At 56.7% G+C, this 25786-nt stretch overlaps 12 protein-coding genes across 12 annotated transcripts; 6 read left to right on the top strand and 6 right to left on the bottom strand.

Annotated features, from left to right (window-relative positions):
- Positions 1–435: 435 nt before the first annotated feature.
- On the top strand, positions 436–2421 carry CMQ_966 (amino acid permease; the record flags this gene model as incomplete). Its single annotated transcript, XM_014318045.1, has 1 exon — positions 436–2421. The coding sequence occupies one exon, from the start codon at positions 436–438 to the stop codon at positions 2419–2421; it is 1986 nt and encodes a 661-aa protein (XP_014173520.1).
- A 239-nt stretch (positions 2422–2660) lies between these two features.
- Positions 2661–4021, bottom strand: CMQ_855 (sucrose cleavage family protein; the record flags this gene model as incomplete). The annotated part of the gene is made up of 2 exons (XM_014317934.1): positions 2661–3488; positions 3536–4021. 2 exons carry the CDS (start codon positions 4019–4021, stop codon positions 2661–2663), a joined length of 1314 nt encoding a protein of 437 aa, XP_014173409.1.
- Positions 4022–4508: 487 nt separating this feature from the next.
- CMQ_586 (sumo conjugating enzyme) lies at positions 4509–5204 on the bottom strand (the record flags this gene model as incomplete). The annotated part of the gene is made up of 4 exons (XM_014317665.1): positions 4509–4762; positions 4818–4841; positions 4918–5078; positions 5170–5204. 4 exons carry the CDS (start codon positions 5202–5204, stop codon positions 4509–4511), a joined length of 474 nt encoding a protein of 157 aa, XP_014173140.1.
- Positions 5205–6148: 944 nt separating this feature from the next.
- On the top strand, positions 6149–7431 carry CMQ_1390 (peroxisomal membrane protein receptor; the record flags this gene model as incomplete). Its single annotated transcript, XM_014318469.1, has 4 exons — positions 6149–6305; positions 6356–6549; positions 6608–7267; positions 7333–7431. 4 exons carry the CDS (start codon positions 6149–6151, stop codon positions 7429–7431), a joined length of 1110 nt encoding a protein of 369 aa, XP_014173944.1.
- A 163-nt stretch (positions 7432–7594) lies between these two features.
- On the bottom strand, positions 7595–8609 carry CMQ_930 (uncharacterized protein; the record flags this gene model as incomplete). Its single annotated transcript, XM_014318009.1, has 2 exons — positions 7595–8032; positions 8091–8609. The coding sequence occupies 2 exons, from the start codon at positions 8607–8609 to the stop codon at positions 7595–7597; spliced, it is 957 nt and encodes a 318-aa protein (XP_014173484.1).
- A 384-nt stretch (positions 8610–8993) lies between these two features.
- CMQ_823 (ubiquinone biosynthesis protein) lies at positions 8994–10938 on the top strand (the record flags this gene model as incomplete). Its single annotated transcript, XM_014317902.1, has 3 exons — positions 8994–9355; positions 9406–9556; positions 9616–10938. The coding sequence occupies 3 exons, from the start codon at positions 8994–8996 to the stop codon at positions 10936–10938; spliced, it is 1836 nt and encodes a 611-aa protein (XP_014173377.1).
- Positions 10939–11120: 182 nt separating this feature from the next.
- CMQ_1354 (copii-coated vesicle protein) lies at positions 11121–12384 on the bottom strand (the record flags this gene model as incomplete). The annotated part of the gene is made up of 3 exons (XM_014318433.1): positions 11121–11593; positions 11641–12228; positions 12288–12384. 3 exons carry the CDS (start codon positions 12382–12384, stop codon positions 11121–11123), a joined length of 1158 nt encoding a protein of 385 aa, XP_014173908.1.
- Positions 12385–12997: 613 nt separating this feature from the next.
- On the bottom strand, positions 12998–15662 carry CMQ_605 (extracellular developmental signal biosynthesis protein; the record flags this gene model as incomplete). The annotated part of the gene is made up of 2 exons (XM_014317684.1): positions 12998–14491; positions 14556–15662. 2 exons carry the CDS (start codon positions 15660–15662, stop codon positions 12998–13000), a joined length of 2601 nt encoding a protein of 866 aa, XP_014173159.1.
- A 1652-nt stretch (positions 15663–17314) lies between these two features.
- CMQ_1598 (putative dfg5 protein) lies at positions 17315–18890 on the top strand (the record flags this gene model as incomplete). Its single annotated transcript, XM_014318677.1, has 4 exons — positions 17315–17399; positions 17480–17959; positions 18014–18255; positions 18318–18890. 4 exons carry the CDS (start codon positions 17315–17317, stop codon positions 18888–18890), a joined length of 1380 nt encoding a protein of 459 aa, XP_014174152.1.
- A 1872-nt stretch (positions 18891–20762) lies between these two features.
- On the bottom strand, positions 20763–22078 carry CMQ_1082 (vegetative incompatibility protein het-e-1; the record flags this gene model as incomplete). The annotated part of the gene is made up of 3 exons (XM_014318161.1): positions 20763–21526; positions 21595–21650; positions 21705–22078. The coding sequence occupies 3 exons, from the start codon at positions 22076–22078 to the stop codon at positions 20763–20765; spliced, it is 1194 nt and encodes a 397-aa protein (XP_014173636.1).
- A 793-nt stretch (positions 22079–22871) lies between these two features.
- CMQ_1030 (zinc finger, mynd-type domain containing protein) lies at positions 22872–23632 on the top strand (the record flags this gene model as incomplete). The annotated part of the gene is made up of 2 exons (XM_014318109.1): positions 22872–23456; positions 23549–23632. The coding sequence occupies 2 exons, from the start codon at positions 22872–22874 to the stop codon at positions 23630–23632; spliced, it is 669 nt and encodes a 222-aa protein (XP_014173584.1).
- Positions 23633–24841: 1209 nt separating this feature from the next.
- Positions 24842–25571, top strand: CMQ_1325 (uncharacterized protein; the record flags this gene model as incomplete). Its single annotated transcript, XM_014318404.1, has 2 exons — positions 24842–24994; positions 25065–25571. 2 exons carry the CDS (start codon positions 24842–24844, stop codon positions 25569–25571), a joined length of 660 nt encoding a protein of 219 aa, XP_014173879.1.
- Positions 25572–25786: the final 215 nt, after the last annotated feature.

Raw genomic sequence — 25786 nt, 5'->3', positions numbered from 1 at the left:
ACCGCGAACTCATCTCGCCCTGGCCGCCCTCTCTCACTGCATTTTTTTTCCGGTGTTCTCTTTCCGGCTCGTTCTAGTCTCGTGCATGTTAGCATTCTTTGTTCTTTTGCCTTTTTCGCCCTCTCTCTCGCCCGTTGATCTGTTCTTCACGACAATTTCGACCCCTTTCTGAGACGACTCTTGACGACTCTTGACGCCCTCGACGACCTTTTCGACGGCTGCATTCGACACACAGCCTCTTGACTATTCGTGCCTACTGGCTGCAACCCTCCTCCTGCGGCAGCCCCCGCCCATGGACGCTCCCTGAGGGCTCCCTTTTTCCGACGGATTTCGCAATTCTCCAAGCCATAGCAACGCTTCCGTCTGCTTCCTCTTCTCTCTCCTCTCGCCTCCTCTCGCCTCCTCTCGTCTCCTCTCTCCCCCGATACAATCACAATGCCGTCGCCGTACATGAGCCTGCCGGCACACGTGCGCGACTCGCTCGAGCTCGCGTCGTTGGCCAGCTCCAGCCAGCTGGACGAAGCCGCCGCTTCCGACAGCGAGGCCGAAGCCTCTTCGCGCCAGAGCCTCTCGTCCTCGTCCTCTTCGCACAAGATGTCGCCTGAGCGCAACGATCGCGGCGCATCGGCTTCCACCACGGTCCCGACCTCTGGCAGACGCAACCGCAATCTTTCCGTGTCGTCCAGCTTCGACCTCGCCGCCAATCTGTTCCCGCTCTCGTCCTCAGCTGCCGGCATCGGTGGCGGCTACGCGCCTATCGGCATGTCTGCGTCGGCCTCATCGGCTGGCCATGCGCGCGGTGGCCTCGGCGGTCTTGGCAGCGGTGGCGGCAGCGGTGGCGGGCTTCTGGGCGCTGGATCGCTGGAGCGCCACAAAACGCTCACCTTCCTAAACGGGCTATCGCTTGTCATCGGCATCATCATCGGTTCCGGCATCTTCTCCTCGCCCAGTCTCGTCAACACCAACGTCGGCTCGCCCGGTGCTGCCCTTATCGTCTGGGTCATCGCCGGCGTGCTCGCCTGGACCGGCGCCAGCAGCTATGCTGAACTCGGCGGCGCTATCCCCCTCAACGGCGGCTCCCAGGCTTATCTCGCCAAGATTCTAGGCGAGCTCTTCGGCTTCCTCTTCACCTGGGTCGCCGTGCTCGTCCTCAAGCCCGGCGGCGCTGCCATCATCGCCATCATCATGGGCGAGTACCTTGTCCGTGCCGTCGTCGGCGCGGAGGCCCAGGCCACCAGTCCCTGGATCAACAAGTCTGTTGCCCTTCTCGGCCTCCTCCTCGTCACCTTTATGAACTGCGTCTCCACCCGTCTTGGCACCCGTGTCAACGACGGACTCATGTTCCTCAAGTTTGTAGCCCTCCTCGGCGTCACCGTCACCGGCATCGTCGTCGCTGCCACCGGCTACTCCTACTCCGGCCATCCCGATATCGAATGGAAGACGCACAAGTGGTTTGCCGACACCAAGCTCGATGCGTCAGCCTGGGCCCTCGCCCTCTATGCTGGCCTCTGGGCCTACGATGGCTGGGACAACACCAACTATGTCGTCGGCGAGTTTCGCAATCCCCGCCGTGATCTTCCTCGCGTCATCCATACCGCCATGCCACTCGTCATCATCTCCTACGTCCTGGCCAATGTAGCCTATTTCCTCGTCCTGTCGCTGGACGCCATCAACTCCACCAACACTGTGGCTGTCGTGTTTGGCGCAAAGGTCTTTGGCCCGGCCGGTTCCCTCGTCTTTGCTCTCATCGTCAGTGCCTCCTGCTTCGGTGCCCTCAACAGCTCTTCTTTCACAAGCAGTCGGCTCGTCTACGTCGCCGGTCGCGAGGGCTACTTTCCCGCCATCTTTGGCCGCATCGGCCTTGCCGGCGCCTCTGCCGGCGCCATCGGTGGTGGCCGCATGCAGCAGCCGCCGTCGCGACTGGACGCATCTCAGGGTTGCGGTAGCTGGCTCCGGACCCGGCTGGAGCGTCTTCTTGCCGACGAGGACACCGGTCTCTTCTTCACACCCATCTACGCACTCGTGCTCAACTGCGTACTCACCAGCATCTACGTCATGGTTGGCGAGTTCGGTACCCTGCTGACCTTTTACGGCGTTGCCGGCTACACCTTTTACTTCCTCACCGTCCTCAGCCTCATCATCCTGCGCGTCAAAGAGCCCGACCTAGAGCGGCCCTACAAGGCCTGGATCTCCACGCCCATAATCTTCTGTTGTGTTAGCCTGTTCCTGTTGAGTCGTGCCGTCTTTGCCCAGCCACTGCAGACGGTCATCGTCATCGCCTTTACCGTCGCCGGCATACCCGTCTACTTCTGGCGCTTCCGCAAGCAGAGCCACGGCATCAAGCGCGAGCTGAGCCACGGTGACAGCGACTCGGCATCGTCACATCCATGGTGGCAGTTCTGGAAGAACTGGCGGCAGTGAGGACCGCGCATTCGGGACGGTCACCATGTGTGTTTGAGAGACTGAGACAAGAAGAGAAGATCGAACAGGAGGAGAGAACGGTGGCCATTTGCTTTTCAGCTGTATTCTTTCGCCGGTATGAATTGGCTTATACCATATCTGTAAGTGCACGTAGGATAGAAACGTGCGCGTTCTTTGTTTATATAGATGCTTAATTGATGAGAGACGCCCTGCAGCCATTGACTGCATTCCTCCAGTCCCTATAAGCGGATGATGTCCCGGTTGCTGTTGATGGCGCCGCGGAAGTGATCTGTGACCACGTTGCCACGAAGGATGGTCTCGAGCACGAGGCCCTCAACATGTTTGGGCTCAACCCGGCCGTACCAAACGCCGTAGCCGGCCAGCGGGTGTGGCGTGAAGCCGTCGAGAGCGCGCAGTGAAGGCGGTAGGTAGATGATGACGTTGCCGGCAAACTTGTGTCCGCCGATGTGACTGATGAGACCGACCCGGGCGGTTCGTGATTTTGCCGTTGTGGAGGCGATGATCGAGGCTGAGCGGCTGCTGGTACTGCTGCTGTCGTCCAAGGGTGCGTCGAGGGCTTTTTTCTGTTCTGACGACGGCGATGTTGACCAAGCGTTTGCCGTGGCCGCGGCCATCTCCTCTTCCGGGATGGCGACGGGTCCATGCAGCGGAGTGATGTCGACGCGAGCCAGCTGGCGCTCAAATTCGGAGCGCAGCACTGGGCCGACGAGACCACAGCGAGCATCACGGCCGCCGTGGCCGCAGACAAGCACGAGCACGTCGTCGACGCGGTCGCGGACCCCCCAGAGTAGACGACGGTAAGCCGGCTGGCGCGTCAGGCGGTCACGGTGCACAGGCGAGAGCAAGCCGGCGTGGGCTGAGTGCAGATGCTCGGGCAACAAATAACCTTTGGCCAGGGCGTCGACGCTATCAAACGAGACGCGCGGCAGAAAGGGCACATACCGAAAGCTGGGCAGCAGGTAAGCCGACGACGTCTGCAGTTCCGGACGGCCGAGCGGCACCGACGGCGCAAACGAGGCGTTCAGCACGGAGACGTTGTGAAACGGCTGGCTGTCAGGATGAGAAAAGGTCGAAACAGGCTGAAGAAACTCACATCACTGTACTTTCCTCCCCGCCCAAAGAGCTCCTTCAGGTCGGCCGCCAGATTGTCGCCGCTGTTGTCGTCCTCGATGCGCGACGGCCAGTCGTCTTTGCCCGTGCACACAATCACCTGCTCGTTGTAGGCCGAGATGAGCCCGTTGAGCCGGCTCTCGTGGTCAATTGGCAGCTCGGCCGGCAGCTCTGGCATCGCCTCGCACGTACACGTTGCTTCCGGACACGAGTCCACCACCGGAAACGGCGGTGGTGGCGGCGGTCTCCTCGCCCGCCCAGATCTTCCTGCTGATCCGCCACCGGCAGCACCCTCTTCTGATCCTTCTCTTGCTAGCAGAGGGAGGGCAGTCCGACCGGTCCATGATGATGTAAGCGCGCGACGAGCAACAGAGCCGCGGCGCATTCCACCTCTAGAGCGACACAAGACATCGATGGTGGCGGTGGCAATGGCGCAAGAGACTCGTGGCGTCACAACGAGGAGCGACATGAAGTGAGCGAAATGCGTCTTCGATTGTAGAACAAGAGAAAGAAAGGACAGGGAAAAAAAAGGATTTGAAGGCGGGCCAAACAGAAGGAACAAAACAGCTCCGAACGAGAAGGAGCTGTCGCTCGGATTGGAAATGACCGGACTGCCATTGAAACCGCACTTATCTCCGGCATCTGTGAACTACCGACAAAACAGACAAGTCGGTCGCCCTTACGGTTTACGCTCACCATAGAAGAGTAAACGCAATCCTATAACAGTCATGTGGTATACAACCTCCGTCCCTTCACTTGCCTCTCCGTAAACTCCGACGCAAAACTCGATGCAGCAAGCGGCCGGCCAGGCGGCAGGCTACCGTCCGTCTGCATGAAGCGAAGCGGATCCTGGACATTATGTTAAACCCTCCCGACCCGTGTCCCATGTCAACGTCCCTTCAAACTCCATCCGGTCTGGCAAAAAGACGCGCGCTCCGTCCTCGACCCGTCTGCCTCTATGGCGCCGGGTTGTCGCGCACCACCCGTCGGATTCGCCTCTCGTACTCGATCTTGTCCTTCTTGAAGAGGTTGTACGCCTCGGCCTGGGCGGGCGATTCGGGGTTCGGGTCGTCCAGCAGGTCCTGAATGCCCAGCACGATCTGCTTGACCGTGATCGCCGGCTTCCACGCCTCGTCTTCGTTCAGGATCGACAGGCAGATCGTTCCGGACGGATACACGTTGGGATGGAAGAGTGGAGGCACGAATTTGCCTGATAGCGGGTCAGTCAGTCTCGGAGGCAGGCGGGGAGACGATTCACAACTCACACTTTGGCGGTTTTGTTGGGTACTCTGCAACCGCGGCACGAGATGAGGGTGTCAGAAAGATTGAGATATATGGGGGGGGGATGGGCAAGCAGATGCTTACCGTCGGGAAACGTCATCGTTAGCTTGAACATGCCGCCTTCCCACATCGTCTTCTCCTTTCCTGGTATCCCGCACTCCCACACCTTGAGGTCCAGAAGACCCTGTGCGTTACGTGCTGGCTTGGCAAAGAAGCCAAAGGGGTGGTCCTTGCGCCATAGCTTCCTGCAGATATCAAGGCGTCCCGTATGAGCAACTGGTAGACGGCGTCGGTGTCACGCGCGTGACCACGAACGAGGGGGGCAGGACAACGCACCGTTCCTCCTGGAGTCGGTTCTGGCAGAGCGACATAGTTTCAGTATGCCTCCGCCTGACCAGTGTCTCGAGTGTAGTTTGTTTTCCTCGAGCGATCCGCAGGGTGACAGAGAGGTGAGAGCGGAGAGAGGGGAGCGAAGTGTCGACGGAATTCGGCACGGACGGGTTCTGTGTGCAAAGAGAGCTAGATTTTTATCGTTCGCACCGTGGCTGTTGCAACGCGCAGTAGTCAGAAAGCAGCAGCAGCAGCAGAGCAGTCAAAATGGTTGACGAGGATAGAAAGCCAGACAAAAAGACCGGGGGAATGTGGCGAAAAAGACAAAAAACGGCGCGTTTTACAGCGGCAACGGAAAGGGGGAGGGCAGAGCAAACTCACTGCAGAAACAAGTATGGGCGCCAAAGTTCTCAGCTGCGGGTTTTACCGTCTTCTCTGGCAGACTCGTGAATTTGCGGCGATGTCGGGTTTGCCTCTATTTTTTTGGTTGCGCCTGGGCCAGGCAGACAAGACAAGGTCATGTGCTCTGGCGACGCCCCGACAAGGCGCTCTGGTGCGATTAGTGGCCAGGCCAGGCCTTTAGGGGCACCCAATCACTTGCAACTCGTGGCCTGCGGGGTATTGCCCGATATATGTATGCTTGCGGGGAGGCTCTCTCCGCATGCGAACCAGTGAAAGCAAGTCGAACGGTATCTCCTTCCCAAGAGTGAACGTCCCAGGCACCGATTCGTCCCAGCAGCACTCGCTTCTGTCGGCCTTTAGATTTGCAAATCGCACCCTTGCGCGTATCTGCTCGACTGCCAAAGCGCATTCGCAGCTGTCCTTTCTGCTGGTAGGCTAGCCAAAAGTACCAGAGCGACAGTTCGTCTGAAGTGCGGCTATTTTCCCACTTGTGATATTCCGTCATCGGCCAAACCTCGTTCTTCCGCTATTGCCACTCGTCCCCCCAGGCGTGCTGGCTGCCAACCGAGAGGAATCGCGAAACATGGCAGAAAGCCAGCCTGTCGGTGATGCCGCTGCAAGGACAGTACCGGCTGTCGGGACAGCACCCGCGAAGGCACCCTTCCAGCTTCCTGCAGCGACGGTAGAAGACGACGAGGATTTTCCCGACCCGGATGAGGACGACCTCGATGACCTTGACGGTAGGTTTCGCCCAGAGGTGACAGCCCGGACTGGACTGACATGGCGGCAGACCTGCTCGACGACTTCTCCGCAGCCAAGATTGAGCACAAGACACCGGCAGTCCCACCTCCACCTGGCCGGCCTGCAGAACCGATGGTCGACGATGATCTCGTGCCAAGCCTCCAAGACATGCTGCAGGACGACGACTTTACCAAGCAGCTGCAGGCGGGCATGGCCGGCCTGTTGGGAGAGATCCAGACATCGGTGAGCGACCCTTTATGTCTTGTATGTTGCCGCTGTGCATGCTGACACGCAGCAACAGCCGGAGATGCAGGCGCAGCTTGATAGCCTCTTCAAGGAGCTGGGCGAAGCGGCAGCAGGTTCAGGTGAAGACGACGTAGCAGCAGCAGCAGCAGCAGCAGCAGTGCCTGCGCCATCTGAGAAGACGGTCCCGGCAGCCGCCGTGACAGAGGCAGCAATAGTAGGGGCTGGCGTGGCCACAGCAGCCGCGACAAAATCAAAAACAAAAGCAAAGGCGAAGGCAGCTCCGACTGCGTCAGAAGCGTCCTTCCAGGAGACCATCCGGCGCACAATGGAGCGGATGCAGGCCTCGGGCGAGCAGGCGACGGCGGCGGCGACAGCAGACACCAACAGCGCCGACGACCTGCTGACAGAGTTCATGAAGCAGATGCAGTCGGGCGGGCTTGGCAGCGGGGCCAACGAGGACGAGCTGTCCAAGATGCTGGTCGGCATGATGGAGGAGCTGACTAACCGGGAGATCCTGTACGAGCCGATGAAGGAGCTCAGCGACAAGTTCCCCGCCTGGTTGGAGCAGAACCGGGCGGCCACGGCGCCCGCTGACCTCAAACGCTACGAGGAGCAGCAGGCCATCGTCAGGGACATTGTCGCGCGATTCGAGCTGCCCACGTACTCAGACACCAACCCGGCCGACCGCGAGTACATCGTCGACCGGATGCAGAAGGTGAGTGGCGGAGGACAGACGCCCAGTCTCCGAGACGACGAGACCCAACTACTGACATCCTGCAGATGCAAGCCGCAGGATCGCCACCACCGGACCTTGTCGGCGACATGCCGGGGGCCCAGGACCCGCTGGCACCACCGGATGAGAGTTGCAACCCCCAATGATATCACACAGCCATAGTAAAGCCATCGGGAATCAAAGCCAAATAGGCCCGTTATATATTATGATATGTACCTTACCCAAGCCCAAGTCCAAACCAAACGCCACATGGCAATTGTCTGCTCCGTTGTGCATGACAGTATCGTCTCACATCTCTCGTCTCACATCTCAAGCCATGTCCATATCCTCTGAAGCGGGCGCCTGGGTCTGGCCCGACAGCAGCTCCGCAAAGAGGACGTCGTATTCGCCGTCGTCCGAGAAATTGGTCCCATGTGGCGATGGTGACCGTGCTGGTCGTTGTGGGTATTGCTGGCTGTCTGCTGCCCATGCCAGCTGCGTGGTCTCGTCCATGGACGCAATCATGGCCTCCAGCTCGGCCTCTTCTTCCCGGGCCAGGGTCTCTGCCATCTGCTCGTCTGCGTCGTCGTCGTCATCCATGTGATCGTAGCCATCGTCGTCGTCCACGTACGAGGAGGTCAGACGTGATGGGTGCTGTGTCCATTCAGCAGCGTCGTCAAAGTCGTGTTCCGTGAGCATGCTCAGCGAGTCTGCCTCTTTGGCCTGTCGAATCTCGCGCTCCAGAGACCACCACTCAAGCTTTTGGATCTATCGTATTGGTCAGACATCTGTACAAGTGAAGAGGGGCAGACAGGGCAATTCTTACCTCCTGTTCGCAATTGCGCCGATCCCAAGACTGATCGCCGGCCCGCTGTCGTACATTGCGTAGGAACAGAGACCGTCGAGTCTGGCGGGTGTCCTCACGGCTCTGGCGAGGTGGTGCCTTGGCTGGGCGGGATGCAAAGCGAAGGAACGTCTTTGCGTTGTCGGCGGTTTTGCCGAGTGGCTGTGGTGTAGCAGCGGACAGCCATGGTGATGCCAATGCTAATGAAGCGGACGAGGACGACTGCACGGGAGACGACTGGGTGTCTGCGGGGGAGAAGAGCCGAACGGCCGGCGCCGATGACGCGGCGCGGATGGGCGAGGAGGCATGCATGGGCGGCGAGCTGAGGACCGGTGATGAGTCCATGTTCTGAGCAAAGGCCGTCTTCGTTGGAGAGGCAGCACGGATGGGCGATGACGACAGAGGAGACGGCCGGGCTGGCCGATATGGTGGCATGACGGAGGGTGTCATGGGGGAGGCGCTGCCGCCAAAGGTGGACGGTAGCATGACGGCAGCGAACATGTCGAGGGCGAGGACTTGTGCAATTCTGACAAGGGGCGAGATGGTGGGATGGCGAGATGGAAAAGCTTGTGAGACAGGATTGAGCTGAAGACGGATGCTAGCGACAGAATGGGAAGGAATGCACGACTTAATGGGGGAAACGCGTTTTGCGACGCGTCGGCGAGAGTGGCGTAGTCACGTGCAGGCGCAGACAACGTCGTAACAATACGGAGCAGTTTCGAATCGCATCCCTCAGTGGCCCCGCTTCTCTGAAGAAAAAAAGACTGAAGAGGCTTAGAGGCGAATGGTCGGCAGCGAGCGGCCAAGTCAAAAAGGTCCATCGAGGTGTCCTCAGATGATTTTGTGTCAATTGATTGTCCTTGTGCCAGGCCAATTGCATCCGAGATGCAGCCGACGTTTTCCTTCTTTGCCGCCGCTTTCGGCCGGCAGTCCGGGACGATGATACCAACACCCGGTGTCCGAGGATGGGCGTGCGCTCGGTGTCGCAACAGCCAGCTGGCACGATCCGGCAGCAGGGCGTTCCGGCTGTCGTCAGGGCTGGGCGCGCGGACGGCAGCGCCGCCACCACCGTCTGGCTCGACACTGCCGCGATCATCACGAAGACGACGACGGGCGATTATTCTGACGGCGAGCGGCGGAGCGGCAGCAACGGGCGTGCTGGCCTTTACGGACGACATCCGGCAGGGTTACGAGACGGCCGAGCGGGCCGGACGGGTGGCTACAGCGCTGATGCTGTGCATCAACGAGTGAGTGGGTGGTAGGGTGAAGATATGGTGGGAGAAAGCTGACAGGACAGCTATCGCACGACGCTGAAGCAGCGCGACAAGCTGGACGACGACGAGGTCAAGACGAGGCTGCTCAAGGTATGCCACCAGCGGTGTGCCGACCGGACGCTGCGGGTGCTGGAAAAGTGCGGTGGTATCTTTATCAAGCTGGGACAACATCTGGTGCGTTTGCGTGCATGACCACGATTCGACTGTCCGAGCACGTGTGCTGACCTCTGCAGAGCGCCATGAACTACCTCCTGCCGATCGAGTGGACGAGCACGTTTGTGCCGCTGCAGGACCGCTGTCCGGTGTCGTCGCTCGCGTCGATCGAGGCCATGTATCGAGCCGACACCGGCACCGAGCTGTGGGAGACGTTTTCCGACTTTGCGCCCGAGCCGGTCGGCGCGGCCTCGCTGGCTCAGGTACACCTGGCAACGCTGCGGTCGACGGGCGAGCGCGTGGCCGTCAAGCTGCAGCACCCCGGGCTGGCCGAGTGGGTGCAGCTGGACATGTCGCTGACGGCCTTTACGTTTGCCACGCTCAAGCGCTTCTTCCCCGAGTACGACCTCGAGTGGCTCTCGGCCGAGGTGGCCGCGTCGCTGCCGCAGGAGCTCGACTTCCGTCGCGAGGCCCACAACGCTGCCCGCACCCGCGATCACTTTGCCGCCCTGCAGCCACAACTGCCTCTCCTCGTCCCCGCCGTCCTCTGGGCTCGTGAGCGCATCCTCGTCATGGCCTGCGAGCCCGGCCACCGGCTCGACGACCTCGCCTACCTCGACGACCACGGCATCGACCGTGACGCCGTCTCGGCTGCCCTCGCCCACGTCTTCAACGAGATGATCTTCCGTGAGGGCGTGCCGCTGCACTGCGATCCTCATGGCGGCAACTTGGCCGTGCGCGCCAAGTCACGTGGTCTCGTCGATCACGTGCTCCGCCGCCCCAACTTCGACATCATCCTCTACGACCACGGGCTCTACCGCGACATCCCCCTGGCCCTGCGCCGGTCCTACGCCCACATGTGGCTCGCCGTCCTCGACGGAGACATGGACAGCATGCAGCGCTACGCCCACGACGTCGCCGGCATTGACGAGGCCCAGTTCCCCCTCTTCGCCTCCGCCATCACCGGACGTGACATCAGCGTCCTCCGCTCAGCCTCCATCCTCAGCCCCCGCACTGCTGCCGAGAAGGACCAGATGGGCGGCCAGCTGCAGGAGGGCCTGCTCGCCAACCTCGTCCAGTTGCTCGGCCGCGTCCCTCGCGTCATCCTGCTCATCCTCAAGACCAACGACCTCACCCGCAGCCTCGACGAGGGTCTGCACACCCGCCGAGGCCCGGTCCAGTCCTTCCTTATTATGGCCCAGTACTGTCTCCGTACTGTCTTCTACGAGCAGCTCGACAACATCCGTGCCGCCCATGGCTCCCTGCTCTGGCCCACGAATAGCTTCCGCCTGCTCGCTGCCTGCCTCTCCTATCTGCATGGCCGCTCTAAGCTCGAGCTGCTGGACCTCTGGCTGACTGCCCGGAGGCTGGCCGGCTTCCAGACTGACCTGGGAAGCCTGTGAGGACCCGCCATTTTAGACTGTAGATATAAATGATTTTCGAACTAGCAGACAAATGACTACAAAATACAAAATACAAACACTCAATTCTATAGCAACCCAGATGAATCAGGCACGTCAAAACGCCATTATGCGTAAAAATACAGACAGTACAGTCTCTCCTTCACATTTTCACCCTTTCCCCCCTAGTCCGACGTATCTCTCTTGTGCCCCAGCACGCCGTCTGTTCCGACTCGTCGCCGCCGTCGGTTCAGCACTTCTCGCAGCCAGTCTGAGATGGTGAAGCCCCAGTGACCGGCGACCAGGGCGCCGCTCAGCACGTTGACAATCTTGAGCACGAACACCAGGAAGCCGTCGCGCGACTCCTCGATGTACAGCAGGATCGGCTCGATGTCGTACTTGAAAAAGATGCCGGGAATGGCGCGCTGGTCGATCTCGGCACTCTGCTCCGTCACCGCGTACTGGTTCGTCACGATCGACCGCGCGCTACGGCTGCCGGCGTGGCCGACACTGTAGACCGTCGGCACGATCGACATGAAGTACTGGAAGCGGTAAAAGTTTGCCGTCGCCTCGTTGACCGTCTGGTCGAGCGGGTTGACGAGCGACGGGTAGAACGGGCCAAACGAGAGCTCGTTGACCACGTGGGAAAAGTTGAAAGCTGGCTGTCAGCAAACCGTCTTGTTCAAGGTCCCAACAGACACTTACAGGTGTGGTCCAGATGATCGCCCATCTCCATGTAGCCGTGGCCGCGCGCGGTGATGTGGTAGTCGCCCTGCACCCGGTTCAGGTCGAGGCTGCCAAAGATGCGGCAGCTGTCAGGAGCAGCGCCGCGCAGTCGTGGCGTCTTGCCCCAGCGTGCCTTGCGACGGCCCAGCGCCACGATGTCGTGTACGTGCTCCTCGCCGAAGCCCTCTTCGTGCGGCAGTGTCGTCCAGCCCTCGCCGGTGATCATTCGGCCCTGCGTGTCCCGGCCGAGCCGATGGTTGCCACCGTGGTCTACCCACTGCGCCCATGTCGTCGCGTCACGCTGCAGCTTTGCCGCTGCCATGATTCGGTCGCCTGCTGCATCTTGCACGTTGATGTGCAGGTCGTCGCACCGCATCTTGACCACAATGTCCATGTTGATCTGCATCGAGTGGCCCACCCCCTTGGCCACCGCAAACGTGTGCTCCTGCGAGCCCGCCCACCACCGCCGCAGCTCCGTCCAGAATAACAGCAGCGACACCACAATCATCGCCACCGTCCACTTGCCTCCGCCCGCCGTCCGCTGCACATACTGCGGCTTTGCCTTGGCTGTCTGGTTAGCGAGAGAGGAGGGTGGCGGGCCCGACACCGAGAAATGGGACACCCACGAAACGCGTCAAACGCCTGCACTATGCTGCCCGTCTTGGGCCCAAACACGTCCTCTTCCAGGCCCTGCTTCTCGTCGAAGCCGTCGAAGCCGTTCATCTTGCCCTGGGCTGATGTCGTCAAGGACGGAAAGGAGAACCTCCGTATCGACTGTCGCTTGTCTCGCCCAGTGCTAATACGTTCGTAAAGCTCTCGCTCTCTTGCTCCCTCGTTTGTTGTCGCCCTCCTACCGCATGCCTTCCTTGTCGATCCTTACTGGTCCCTGCTTCGTTTTGTCGCCTGCTGCTCTCAAAGCTGAGAGCTTTCGTGGACAACCTCGTTCGGTCCGGTCACGCAGTTTCTCGGAATCAATAGCGTCGCGCACGTTATTCTCGTTGGACTCTCCGTTGAAAAGCCTTGTTCGTCCTCGCTGGTGCAAGAGAAGGCTGATTTGGCGGCTGTAAGATGCCTGCGCGATGCACCGCTACTGAAAGGACAACTCAACCACAAAAACGCTACCCCACTGACCAATCCGCGCCTGCTATTCTCAGGGGCCGTGCAGGGGAGCCCTCACTACCAATTATGCCTGTACCGTTTGGGCTTAGCGGCGGAATCACTCGCATTGCACCGTTTATTCTATACGGAGTACTCCGTATTCCAACTGGCCAGTAAGCTCGCGCAATGCACAACACATCTTCATCCAGCTTACACAGACGTATCCTTTAGCATCTCCCTAAAACCGCTCTACAATCCATTCGTGCTGCTGTTGCATGCTCAGCTGGTCGAAGAATTGAAGCTCGGCTTTCTTCACATCCACATATCGCTGCACAACATCGGTTCCAAGAAGACCATCCATCGTCGTGTCCTTGGTCAGAGCTTCCAGAGCTTTCGAAAGACTCGCTGGGAGCATTGTTGTAATACCAAGCGCGCTGCGCTCGGCGTCTGACAGTGTGGCTGGGTCAGCGACACAGTTGTGCAAGGTGAGCTGCTTGCGATGGACGATGCCAGACAGACCAGCAGCGAGGATCGCTGTAACTGCTAGGTATGGGTTGGCCAAGCCGTCCATACACTTCAGCTCCCAATGGCTGTCTTCGATTTGACGCAGAGGTGTCTCGCGGTTCTGCTTTCCCCAAGCCACCCAGCGCCCACCTGCCCAGCAGCTGTCGATCATCCGCAAGTAGCTGGGAGGATAGCTGTATGTAAAGGCAACAATGCTAGGCAGGTGCTCGAGAATGCCCGCATAGAATTGTTCGTATACGTTTGTCTCCACGCTACCGCCATCTAACGTGGAGACAGACAAATGCATGTGCGCTGCCGTTCCGCAGGCTCTCGGATCATACTTGGGGTGGAGAGTATACCTGAACCCAGCAGCATTGGCTCGTGCTGAAATAGTTTCCCGCGCGTGCAGCAGAGCGTCGACCGCCTTGACCGGTGGCTGTGCAGGCAACACAAGTTCAAACTGACCGGGTGCGCTCTCAGCGTGCAGCTGCTCGACTTCAATTCCAGCCGCAGCCAGATCATTCACAATGTCACGAAGCAGCTGCGGAATTGCCGGATCCACAAAGAAACGCGATGAGGACCAAGCATGGCCCTTGTTGGCAATCGGCTCGGACATTTCAGGACCGGTTCGCTTTAGGAGCACAAATTCGATTTCAAAGCCAATGAGGTGGGAAATGCCCTTTTCAGCCGCGAAGTTGACTGCGCGAGCCAGCTGCGTGCGTGGACACAAGGAAACAGGAGAGCCATCTTTTCCGCGGAAGTCGCCATACATGTTGGCGTGGCCATCAAGGGGTCCTGTTTTCAGGGATGACAAGTCTGGATGGAGACGATATTCGCCGGTTGGTGACACTGTTGGTATGCAAACATCGTTTTGAAGCATGCCGAGTGATGCCTTTGCGATACCAATATCCAGTGCTTTGCCCTCTTTCACCAGACGGTCGAAACGGCGGAACGGCACCATCTTCATACGAGGTTTGGCAGTGTAGTCAATCCATGATATGCGCACGAAGTCTGGCCGAGGGTTCTCCCGCAAAAAGGCCTCCCAAATCTCCAAGTCCGAGCTCTTGCGAATCTGAGGCCCAGTCCCATCGCCTGCCACATCAGTCAGTTCGGAAAAGTTGAGGCCCAATTGATAAAGCCTGTTTGCGTTCCTGAAGAAAACATCGCGTGTCAAGTCTATCGCGGACTGCCAGCTAATATCACCCTTGCGCACGTTGTCACACAGAACCTGGAGTGTCATCGTCAGACCATGTCAAAGGGGAAGAAGAGCGGGGAAGCATCTCAGGACGTACCGTCTCAAGCACCTCTCGGACCTGCGTTACTGCAAGCAGGTAAGTTTCCGGCAACCAATGACCATCCGTACTCCACATGATCTTTGAGCCCGGGCACAGCTCGAAAATCTCGCGAATAACGGATTCCTGGCCATCTCGGCTGAGAAAGGGGAAAACCTCGCCAATATCGGCGTAGACATTTGCATACATCGCCGCTAAGTAGGCCGTATCGCGCATGTAAGGGTAGCCGGAATGTAGCAGTATAATAGGTACTGTCGGATATGTGCGGATGAACTCTTGCAGATGGGCCGGCGATGATTTGGTGAGGGTGATGTCGTTATCCCCCAAACCCGTGTGGAACTGGATAGGTTTTTTATGACCGGCGGCAGAATCACGGATGAGTATAGCAGTACGGTGCGGGAACAGTTCGCTCAGTCCGGCGTGCTGTAGGCGACGAAAGCGACGTCCAGGCCCAGTGTAGTCTGAGACTATGTCGGATAAGACCTCGCGTGCGGCTCCAAGGTCGACGGCTCCTGGGATGTCAAGGCCAGTGCGGTAGCATATGACCGACTTGAAGCCAGCAACCTTCGGGTCGGCAATGGCCTGCTTGATCTTGGTGTCGAACTCTTCCAGCACTGAATCAAACGTAGTATCAAGGTAGCCTGAACCCAGGTGACGGTTGATGATCTCAGCGGCCACAACTTCGATGCGCACGATGCGGTAGCATTTGCTGCGTGTGAACCGGTTGTGCCATGTATACTGGAAAGCATCGTCCTCGTTGTCCAGCCCGTCGTCGAGCAGAACGGTCTCAATACCGTGGAGGCACTGGGAAACCCAAGCGTTGTAGTCCTCGCTGCGCCGCTGCTCGATGGCGGCCACAACCGATTTCCACGTCGAACCGCAGCCGAGCACGGCGGCCAGCTGTTTCACGGCACGATGATACGCAAAAGTCGACGCAGAGTCTTCGAGAGCATCTCCGTGAGCTTCAGATATTATGGACAGCAGCGGGTGCCGACCCACGCACTCGGGCTTCAGAAGGGGATGTGCGTGATGGTCGATCACCGGCGTCAGGCGCACGGCTTTGACGACGCTGGCAAGCTGCCCATTTGTCACGGCGTACATGGTCATCTTGCTGGTAGTAGCAGCTGTGGCGGTGAAACTTGTTGTCTTAAGCTGAGGGGTGCTCTGACAATGCTCGGCAGGGTCAAGTTAGGACAAGCGTCCGTAAGTGTCTTGTTAGTCAAGTATCCAAGTGACGGGTACCGTACTATGTACGGCAGTCGTGGCTGTGCGAGATGAAACGAAATGAGTACGATGTAAAGCTGGTGCGAAATGTGATGAAGAAGTGTAAACTGTTCCTAGGAACTTTCTTCAGTTCAGCCGCACCATTTTGGGAAACAGGTCGCTGATATTGGCCTATGCAAGTTGCGTGGGGGACGGCTGTGCTTGACAACCCAACCCCGCCAGTGACATAAAGGTAAGATGGCAATCATGGCGTCTTGTAATGTCATGGAACAGAATGTGTTGTTCTATGCTACCATTGAGAAGATCCCCGTCGATGTGATGAACTTATCACGTAAGGAAGGAGCGTTGCCATCTATCAACATCCCCTTCCTGCCCAATGTAGATACGACAATCGCCACATCGAATGGTGATGAATATTACAGTGACTCAATCACGAGTACGGAGTATTGCATGACGTATTTCTGGACAATTGCTTGGTGCATACTTTGTTGTTTCGCAGAAGAAATAGAGTTTCTCTCCTCTGTCAGGCGTCAATATGGGGCACTTCTGTCACATGCCAATCGTGCCGTGATGTGGGAAGAGAAGCCCCACCGGCCATTTGCCGCGAAATGAAGGCCTTGAATGTCGCGAGTTGCGGGCGATCAGGAGTTTAAAGGCAGGGCGCGGGCTGAAACGTATGGCCAGATATTTTACGAGAGGCACGCTTGGTAACGAATGACGGCCTGCCAAGGAAGGGCTACGAGGAGAACCGTAATAGCAACAAAAGAGCAATTTGGCTGCCTGGACCGTTTGGGGCCTCCGTTCGTTTTACGGGAAGAGAAAGGCCCGTGGCACAAGCCGGACCCATTTCGTATTTGCAAACGTCTCGTGTCATCCCCTGCTTTGTCGGGCTTTGCCCAGCTTTTGCCCAGCTTTTGCCCAGCTTTTGCCCAGCTTTTGCCAAGCCACGCCCAGAGAATTGATGGACTGCCGACGATCCCAGCGAGCCGCCAAGAACCGCGTGAAAGTGAGACGGGGGTCGGAATTACGCTTAACAAGGGTGCTGATCAAAGTAGCTTTCGCAGGTGCACATCTGTCCCGGCCCGCCACTAGCCAGGAGACGGCACACAGGTAGGAAGACGTTGTCTGGGTGCACTGCTGCGTCTGCGGTGAATAGCAACAAGCCGCCGGGTCACTCGGCTATTCGTAGTGCGTGGACCGCCAAGTCGACAGCCGCCAAGTGGCTTGCGGTGCACACTATGTCGTACATAGGACGATGTCAAAGAAATGCGAGAAAGGGGAGGGCTTGGCTGGAAGGTGGCTTGGTCCTTGGCATACTAGACCAACATTCCCAAATCCCGTACTCGTTCTGCGGTCGTAGGCTTTCGTACCTGGATGTTGAAACTCCTATTCCGTTAATCTGTGAAGTCGGGTGGTTGTGGAATAATCATATTGCTCTCTTACTCACCCATCTTTCTCTCGTGATGATTTTTCTACAATAACTGACCCAGGCGCCCTCGTATCTACCACTGTCATTCTTCACACACATAAACACAATGTTATCGTTAAGATCAGTAGCCACAATAGCGGCAGTATTAGCCAGCACAGGGGCACAAGCAGCCTACAGCTTAGATTCCACAGGTATGATACTTCAGGCAGGAGCGAGATGCACACACCTTCCTCATAGTGTCTAGTTCTGATGCTAATTCCTGTTTCTCAAGATGCCATCAAACAATCAGCAAAAACGCTTGCGGCCGATCTCCTTACCTACTATCATGGCGAAGAGCTGGGCCAGACCCCCGGAATCCTGCCCGGACCCCCGCCGGCCGGACCATACTACTGGTGGGAAGCAGGAGCAATGTGGGGGACGCTGATAGAGTACTGGCACCTGACCGGAGACGACTCGCACAACGACGTCGTCACGAAGGCCATGCAGTTCCAGACTGGTCCCCATGCCGATTACATGCCGCCCAATGTGACACAATCGCTGGGAAACGATGATCAGGGCTTCTGGGGCATGTCTGCGATGCTGGCAGCGGAGGTCAACTTTCCAAATCCGCCAGCCGACAAACCACAGTGGCTGGCCCTGGCACAAGCCGTATTCAACACGCAGGCTGCTCCAGGACGCCACGACGCGACGTGCGGCGGCGGCCTGCGGTGGCAGATCCCGTTTGCCAACAACGGCTACGACTACAAGAACAGTGAGTGACGGATGTGGCCGATACAGCGATGACCGGATGCTGACCACAATGCAGGCATCGCGAACGGCTGCTTCTTCAATCTGGGTGCACGCCTGGCACGATACACTGGGAACAAGACGTATGCCGACTGGGCCGAGGGGACGTTTGAATGGATCCGAAATATCGGCCTGATGAGCGACGAGTACCAAATCTACGACGGAGCCCACGTGGGGACGAACTGCACCGACCTCAACAAGGCCGAGTTCTCGTACAACAGCGCCGTGTGGCTCCTGGGAGCCGCCTATATGTGGAACCGTGTAAGTAGAGAAAGAGAGAGAGAGAGAGAGAGAGACGTGCAAACATACACTAACGCCCCCAGACCGAAGAGCCCCGATGGCAGGAACACGTCGAAGGCCTGCTCAACCACACAATCAACTTCTTCTTCCCCGGCGGTGTGGCGTACGAGATGGCCTGCGAGAGCAAGATGACTTGCACGACGGACATGCTGAGCTACAAGGGCTACCTGCATCGCTGGCTGGCGACGACCGGACAGCTGGCGCCGTTTGTCCACGACCGCATCTCAGCAACGCTGCGCACGTCGGCACAGGCAGCCGTGGCCCAGTGCACGGGTGGCGACAATGGCCGGACGTGCGGCTTTCAGTGGTCATCAGGCGCCTTTGACGGCAGCGTCGGTGTCGGCCAGACGATGAACGTGCTGGCAGCCGTGTCGGCACTGCTGATCGACGAAGCCGCCGCGCCCGTCACCAACGGCACCGGCGGCACCAGCGAGGGAAAGGCTGATGCCGGCAGCAACAGCGACGATAACCCGACGGTGTTTGCGCCCATCACCAAGGCCGACCGCGCCGGTGCGGCTATTGCCACCATCGTCGTCGTCGTCGCCATCATAAGCACGTTTGTCTTTATGAGCTATGGCGGCCCGGCTGGGTCCTGAGATGCTGCTCACCCTCTTTCTTTTGGCTTCTGGTTGGCGTTGAAGGAAAATGCATATACACAAGCGTTGAAATAAGTAAGGAAATACTTCTAACAAACCATCTTAACAAAATGAAAGGCGTATAATGTAAGCTGCTTATAATGATCGCTTCATACAGCATAGGTACATACCCTATGTCACAAAAAGGTGCACTGCTTTACAAATGCTTGCAGGTCGTATCTGAATATTGAAGGTGTAGCATATCTATTCAAAGCTGTTTAATAGGGTATGTGTACGGAGTATCAAATTTCCAACTAGTCTGTCATAGATATCTCAGTATCTCTCAAGTCAAAATGCCTAGCCCCATATTGTACCAGTGCCCCTTCGCATAAATCTCGCTCGGCTTTGACGGCATCGCATCGAAAGTCTTTGTATCTCGAGGTTCTCACTATTTTCAGTGGACTTGAAGAAATGAACTCTGACGGAAAGAAAGGAAACGAAATCCCCCCGCTCTTGCCAGTTCGATCCGGATCTGCCCCCATTTCCAAAAGCTTTTTAACCAAGCCAGGGTACCAAAGCTGGGAGGCGAGCTGCAGAGGCGTCATCGCGTAGTTGCTCGCTCCGTTGGGGTCGACTCCCTTCTTGAAAAGAGAGTCCACGATATCGAGTCCATATAATCTGGTATACTCTGAATGCGAGTAATTTGCGATACCAATTAGTAGCAGATCTGCTGGATACAAATACTTCAAAGAGTAATTCAAGAGAGAGCCAGCATCAACAGAGTCAAGAGTAATGAAAAGGCAGAAGACAGTAGCCGATAGATCAAGGAGGCGGGGAGATTCAGGACAATTATCAACTTCAACGTGAATAGGAGTTAATAGTATAGCAGTGGGATTGTCATGATCGTCGAGAAACTTTTTGACATATTCAAAAGTCCCGTAATCGACTGATGCCAGGCTGACAAGGATCGCGGCATTAATAGCGTTTGGGTTTCCAGAATCGTCGTACAGCGTATGAAAATTTTTCAAGTAGAATTTCTTAAAAAGATACCGCCGTATATTATCATTCTCCTTGTAATAGGGCAATGATGGGTTCAGAAACTAGAGCACCTCGTCCCAGCATTCGAAGACGAACTCATATTGTAAGTTATTTAGGGCAAATTCCAAGCTGAATGTGCTGATGTGACTGCTGAATGCGTAGTAATCATTAAAATCATCTATATGAACCTCCCCACACATAGAGATTTCGATACACTGCCTGAAGTATTCAATGTGAGCTTTTTGGTCGTCAAGGGCAAAATAAGAGCAGATCTGATTTTTGCTGATTTCACTGGAGAAGATAAATTCTTTGACAGTGTAATGTGCGAGTCGAACTTCAACAAATCTCATACTGGAACTTGTTTGCGCGTTCCAATCTGGGTCGTCGGCGCTCATGCTTATGTCTTCGCTGGTGTCTTCGTCGTCGTCAAAATATTCTTTTACTTCATTATAAATTTTGGGCCTGGTAATGATCAAGCAGCCAAGGATCTCTTGTAGCCGGTCAAATTCTATCATCGAGGCGTCCGATCCGAATGTTTTTTTCTTGTGATCCCACTGACAAGCAGACAGAAGGATATTTGTAGTAATAGATATGTTGAGGTCATTATTCGGATGACGATCATGGCCGCATATCCACAACAGCGCCTGCCGAGCAATGTGTCGGCTGAGTTTGGGAATTTTAGAAAATATCCTGACGTAAACGTCGTGGAGTGTTTCTGGAAGGTCCTTCAAAGCTTCGTCGACCTGACTTTTTGAAGCCAGCCCTTTGAGGGCGTGCACCTGGCATTCTGCCCAGCGGAACCTACGTCGACAAGTCAGTCTAGCGATCAACAGAACTACGATATCGAACTCTTACTCACATTCCCTTGGCGCCTGCAACCAGAGCATCTTCAACATCAACAAGATTATTTTTATACCACTTATTTAGACGTTCGCTAGGCGCCAATGCCAACTTGATGTATGTTCTTATGTCCTTGTCGACCTCTGGATTTGACATGGAGATGGCGACACACGAGGCACCGAAGCCTTGCTGGATATCCGGCAACATGCGACTGCTGGCAAGAAGTCGTAGTTTTTCGAATCGGACATCCTGTGCCAATGAGCGGATGATCGCCACAAGATCTTCACGCTCCTCGGACTCGTCTACGCCGTCAATGAGAACGAAAGCGACATCGAGTTGGGTTGCTAGTATTTCCTCAAGCGCATCTTCCAGATCTGGGACTTTGGGAGCAATACTCTCAACGTAAAGGGACACTATATTGTGAGGTACAAATCTCGCTCGCCAGCCAAGCTGGCAGACAATCCAGCAAAGAAACGGGATTGTTTCATTTTGGTTGTTGGAGAAGAGACAGTAGTAGTACGCCCATCCCTGGGCTGAGGTCTTGCAGAAGGATTTCACCTCTTCGATGAGGAACGAGGTAAGGACTGCTTTGCCAGAGCCTGGAATTCCCGAAAGCCAAAGAAAGCGGGTTGATGCGGTTTGATCAAGCCAGTCTTCCCATTTGGGGAGTCTGAGAATCCACTCCGAAGTATGTTTCTCATGCAGCTCGAAGGACTGATTGTGCTTTGCTGACGGATTGGTCTTTTCTAGCCAATTGAAGATCTTTTGGCGCTCGGTATCTGTTATAAAACAGTTACTTCTGCCCCTTGCTGGTTGGATCTGCAACCGAGTGTTGGACAACACGTACCTGTTTGCTTGTCTTTGAGTCTCTGCACTGTGGCCAAAATGGTAGTCAACTCTTGTCTATCACAGGCGGCGTCAGTTTTAGATACTACTTTGGCAACTTGTCAGACGTACGCAGAATGATTAGCGAGGGATAGGAGCATTGTAGTCTTTTGCTGGGATAGTTCAAGTAAGAGCTTGCGAGCCTGGGATGACTTGCGCGACCAGTTTAGCCGCTCCCATTTGGGCCGTGTGGTTGTTTGGGAAGGAAGAAGGCCTCTGAGGCGAGTGAGCCGGTCATGACAAGCAGGCAAGTGGTCGATCAGGCCAGGAATAGAAGCGAGTTGTGGGGTTTGAAATTCTTGGACGATTGTTTTCAGCGAAGAGACTTCGCTCCTGATCAGCTGTATATCACTCGGGGCTTCCTTGATGTCCTCGACAATCCTGACGCAAGTCCCAATAATGCTAGTTGCCATCCCGATGACGGCCAAAGCAGTGCCGGGATCCATTTTCGCAGCGGGGCCCGAGGCCAGAGGACTCGAGCCAAAGCACTTGAACTTGACCACTTGTCGGTGAGATTTGGATGGCGGCGGGAGTATGTTATATACACCCTTTTTTGCAGATTGATGGTTGCTGGAAATCAACCCGAAGGCTATCTGGCACTGCCTCGCCATAGCCCAACGAGGGGACCTTTCTTGGCAGTGGCTCAATACCAATGTGCAGATTTGAATATCGCGCTCCAGGGCCTACAAAGACACTGATTCGACACAGACATGCCGGGCCAGCAGCTGTTTGATGGCACAGTCACCCTAGGCTGTAATACGGCTGGATGATTGCTGTTCATTCCCTGCACACTCCCACTCGGATGGTCAGGATTTCGAGCCGGTTCGTCTGTTTGGGCAGCTAGCATTGGGAGCGTTGCTCGAGCGCCCACGATCGTGAGGTCAATTTGTGGGTCAGCCGCGGGACACTATTGAGGGTGCCTAATCCGCCTAATACAGCGAATTTAGGAGTAAGGCACATTTTACAGGGTCTTCAAAGCATGGGGCTTCGACGTGCAATTCGAAGCAAACTGTATATAGAGAAATCGAAACAGCAGCTGGTCATTGTAGCGAAGGGGATGAAACCGGAAAGTAAGAGTTGGGTGAGTTTCAGCATGGCGAACGAAGTGGAAAGTAGGCCATCACAAAGGCGTTTCAAAACCGTAGAGCACAGATCGTTTTGTGGATTGTAACAAGCAGCTTGGGCCCAGAATCACCACTGCAAGCACAAAGAAGACGAAGGACAAACGCATCTGCAGCCATGTCCGGAATACCAGACCTCGACGACCGCACGCTTTTCCCTCCATTCCTGGATCTGCCCGAAGCCGAGGATGGGGATGCGGCCACCGAGAAGAAGACGGCCGGCCAGCCAGCCCTCCTCGCTCAGGTCAAGAACAACATGACCATCAACAAGCCGACGCTTGTGCTGAGCGACCGCGACGGCCACTCATTCGCGCTCGTCTTTGACGGCCTGGACCGCGACGGCCTCGACCTGGAGGGCCTTGGCTTCCGACCAGGAACCACCATCCTGGTTCCTGCAGCCAGAAGAACGATCCCGGCGGCACGCGCGGACGACGGCAGTAGTAGCCCGGAGACGATCAACAGCAAGGCGGCCAGACGTCCGTTTCTGCGCATTCCCGCCGGCCAGGCAGACACGGTGCAGGTGATGCCGGCTGCGCTGGACCAGGTCGTAGCAGCAGCATCGCGACTTCGGCTACGGGAGCAGCAGCACGAAACGGGCCAAGACAGGCAGTGCAGTACCTGCGGGACGACGCCAGATGCCGGACCCGCCGCCAAGCGTCTGCTGAAGTGTACAGGATGCAGCGAAGCGTGGTACTGCAACAAGGTGCGCCAGTCAGATCGGGAGCAAAACCCTTTTCCCCGAGAGAAGAGATGAACGGCAAAATGGCTGACCCGCGAATCCGCACACGCATGCAGGCTTGCCAGACCCAGGGCTGGAAAGACGGACACAAGGGAGAATGCAAGGCGATCCGAGCGGTGGCTACAGTCTGGGGCAGCTGAGATTGAGACTGGACGCATATTTCCCTGTGTTTAGCCTAATCAGATGCATTCGCATGTTCTCTCCATGGTCGTCTACTACGGCCTGCCGGCTCTGTAACCTAGGTCATTTGCGCCGATTTACAAGAGAGGCTAGACATGTGAATTGGGCCAGGTATTTCCAGTTAGCTGCTCTGCGAGACGGAATTGTGTGCTCGTAGATGCTCATTACACCCATCCCTCCGAATAGCCGAGTCATTTCCAAAGGCAGTACAATGTGAGGCTACTTGGGTGCAGATCCGACCAGTCCGTCGCTATTTTGGTGCGTAAAAAAGAGGAAAGAGAAGGAGAAAAGCTGCAGGGAGGATGACATGGTGACTGCGATTAGAGATAATGCTGGCCACTGGCGCATGTGTCGAGGATGAGTGGTTGTGCATCCTCCGCGTGCACAAAGCTGCCCGAAACAGGCTGCTACCCCATGTTATAGAACGCCGTCTTGCCTATGGGAAGGCAGCCAGCTTCTTTGGACTTGGCGGTGGAGCAAGGTGGAGCAGCCCGGTCAGGTCGTTTTGTTGGGGAACATTCCCTACGGAAACAGGAGGGCAGGCTTCCCCGCCTGTAAATCCGGCAGTGAGATCTGCTGGAGGGTAAGATAGTACGGAGTACGGAGTAAGCTACATTCATGCGACCGCAAGATGCAAGCGAGATACGCCCACGTTGAACCGTTGAGAGTCTGCCTAGGTCGTTCTGCTTGTTGAGAGAGACAAAGACATCCCTAGCATTTCACCGCTTCTTTCGGCCTGGTCGGTCCACTAATAGGAGGAAGGCGCAGAGGACATGTGTAATTGCCAGATACGAACACTCCGCAAGATGTTACGGCCTACTGCGAGAGCTGTCAGATGCCCTGCTGAGGACCGGTCATTGGCTGGAGACTCAGTGGTTCATCACCACACGTCACCACAAGCTTCCTTGCATATAGTGTGACTCCTCGCCCCTCCTCTCTCGCGGTCGTTCCGTCTGCTGTTCCTCAAGACGGACATCCGGAACCTGCAGGACATCTTACGACTCTTGCACATCTTTCGGCCCCGTTATACTCCGGGCTTTCTACGACGTAATTCTGAGTACTTGTACTCCGTATCTTGCCGTTCTAGGACCTTACCTGCCGTCCATTCATCGTCCATCATCCATCATCGTCATCTTCATTCACCCATTGCCCATCCATCATCTTCCAACATGACTCGAGTCACTGCACCCATCAGCAAGCTTGCCCGTTCCCTCTCGGCCAACCCTTCTGTCGCCCGTCCGGCCTACCTGGTCAATGCAGCGCACAACCATAACGGCGTCAATAGCGCGTCTGCCTGGTCAGAGCACGGCGAGCGGGAAGATGTAAGCCAAAGTTGCTAGTGCGGACTACAGATACTATACTCGGACTGCGCTGACTAACACCGCTCTTCAGGCCAGCCGCCACTTCACCACAACTCATCGCCCGACATCCGCACCTGTGCCGTCGCGCAACCGTATCGTCCCGTTGATGCAAACGTTCACCTTCCGCACTACGGCTCCCAAGGCCGTTCGGCTCGACACTAGTACTATCGACAATGCCGTGATGCCTATAATCGCCGAGCCGGTCAGCTCGTCGTTGCACTCCATCCGCGTCCCGCTCCTGCCAGACAACTTCGCCCCCAACCGCGAGGGCCTCGTGGGGCACGCACCCGAGGCCGTTGACGGACTACTGGCGACGCCGCATGTCCTGGTCGTGGCTGCGCACCCAGAGCTCGTGACGCCGGCATCACCGCTGGCCGAGATGGAGAGCATAGGCGTGGACGGCACCGAGCTCAAATTTGCACATACGCTGGAAGACTCACAGTCCAGCAGCAGCTCCGACAAGGAGCCGGGCATGCTGAGAGACCTGTGGAAGGGCATCGTCGAGGGTGTAATCGGCGAGAAAAAGGTGGCACATTAACGAAGGGACGGACAGGACCCAAGACACGGCCGTGTCGGGTGTGCTGTACCAATTTCAGCGGATTGCACTGTTTTCACATGTTATTCGGGCGTGTTTCATTTTGGAGAGCTTGTGTTTTCGAATGGCGTGGCCTGATCGCAGGCGAAGAACGACCTGCGGGCGCATGCATGAGCAAAGCGGCAGGTTTGAGTACCAGCAGTAGGGCCCAAATTTCT

The sequence above is a fragment of the Grosmannia clavigera genome (assembly GCF_000143105.1).
Source record: "Grosmannia clavigera kw1407 unplaced genomic scaffold GCSC_140, whole genome shotgun sequence".
NCBI lineage: Eukaryota > Fungi > Ascomycota > Sordariomycetes > Ophiostomatales > Ophiostomataceae > Leptographium > Leptographium clavigerum.
This window is presented reverse-complemented; position numbering and strand designations above follow the sequence as displayed.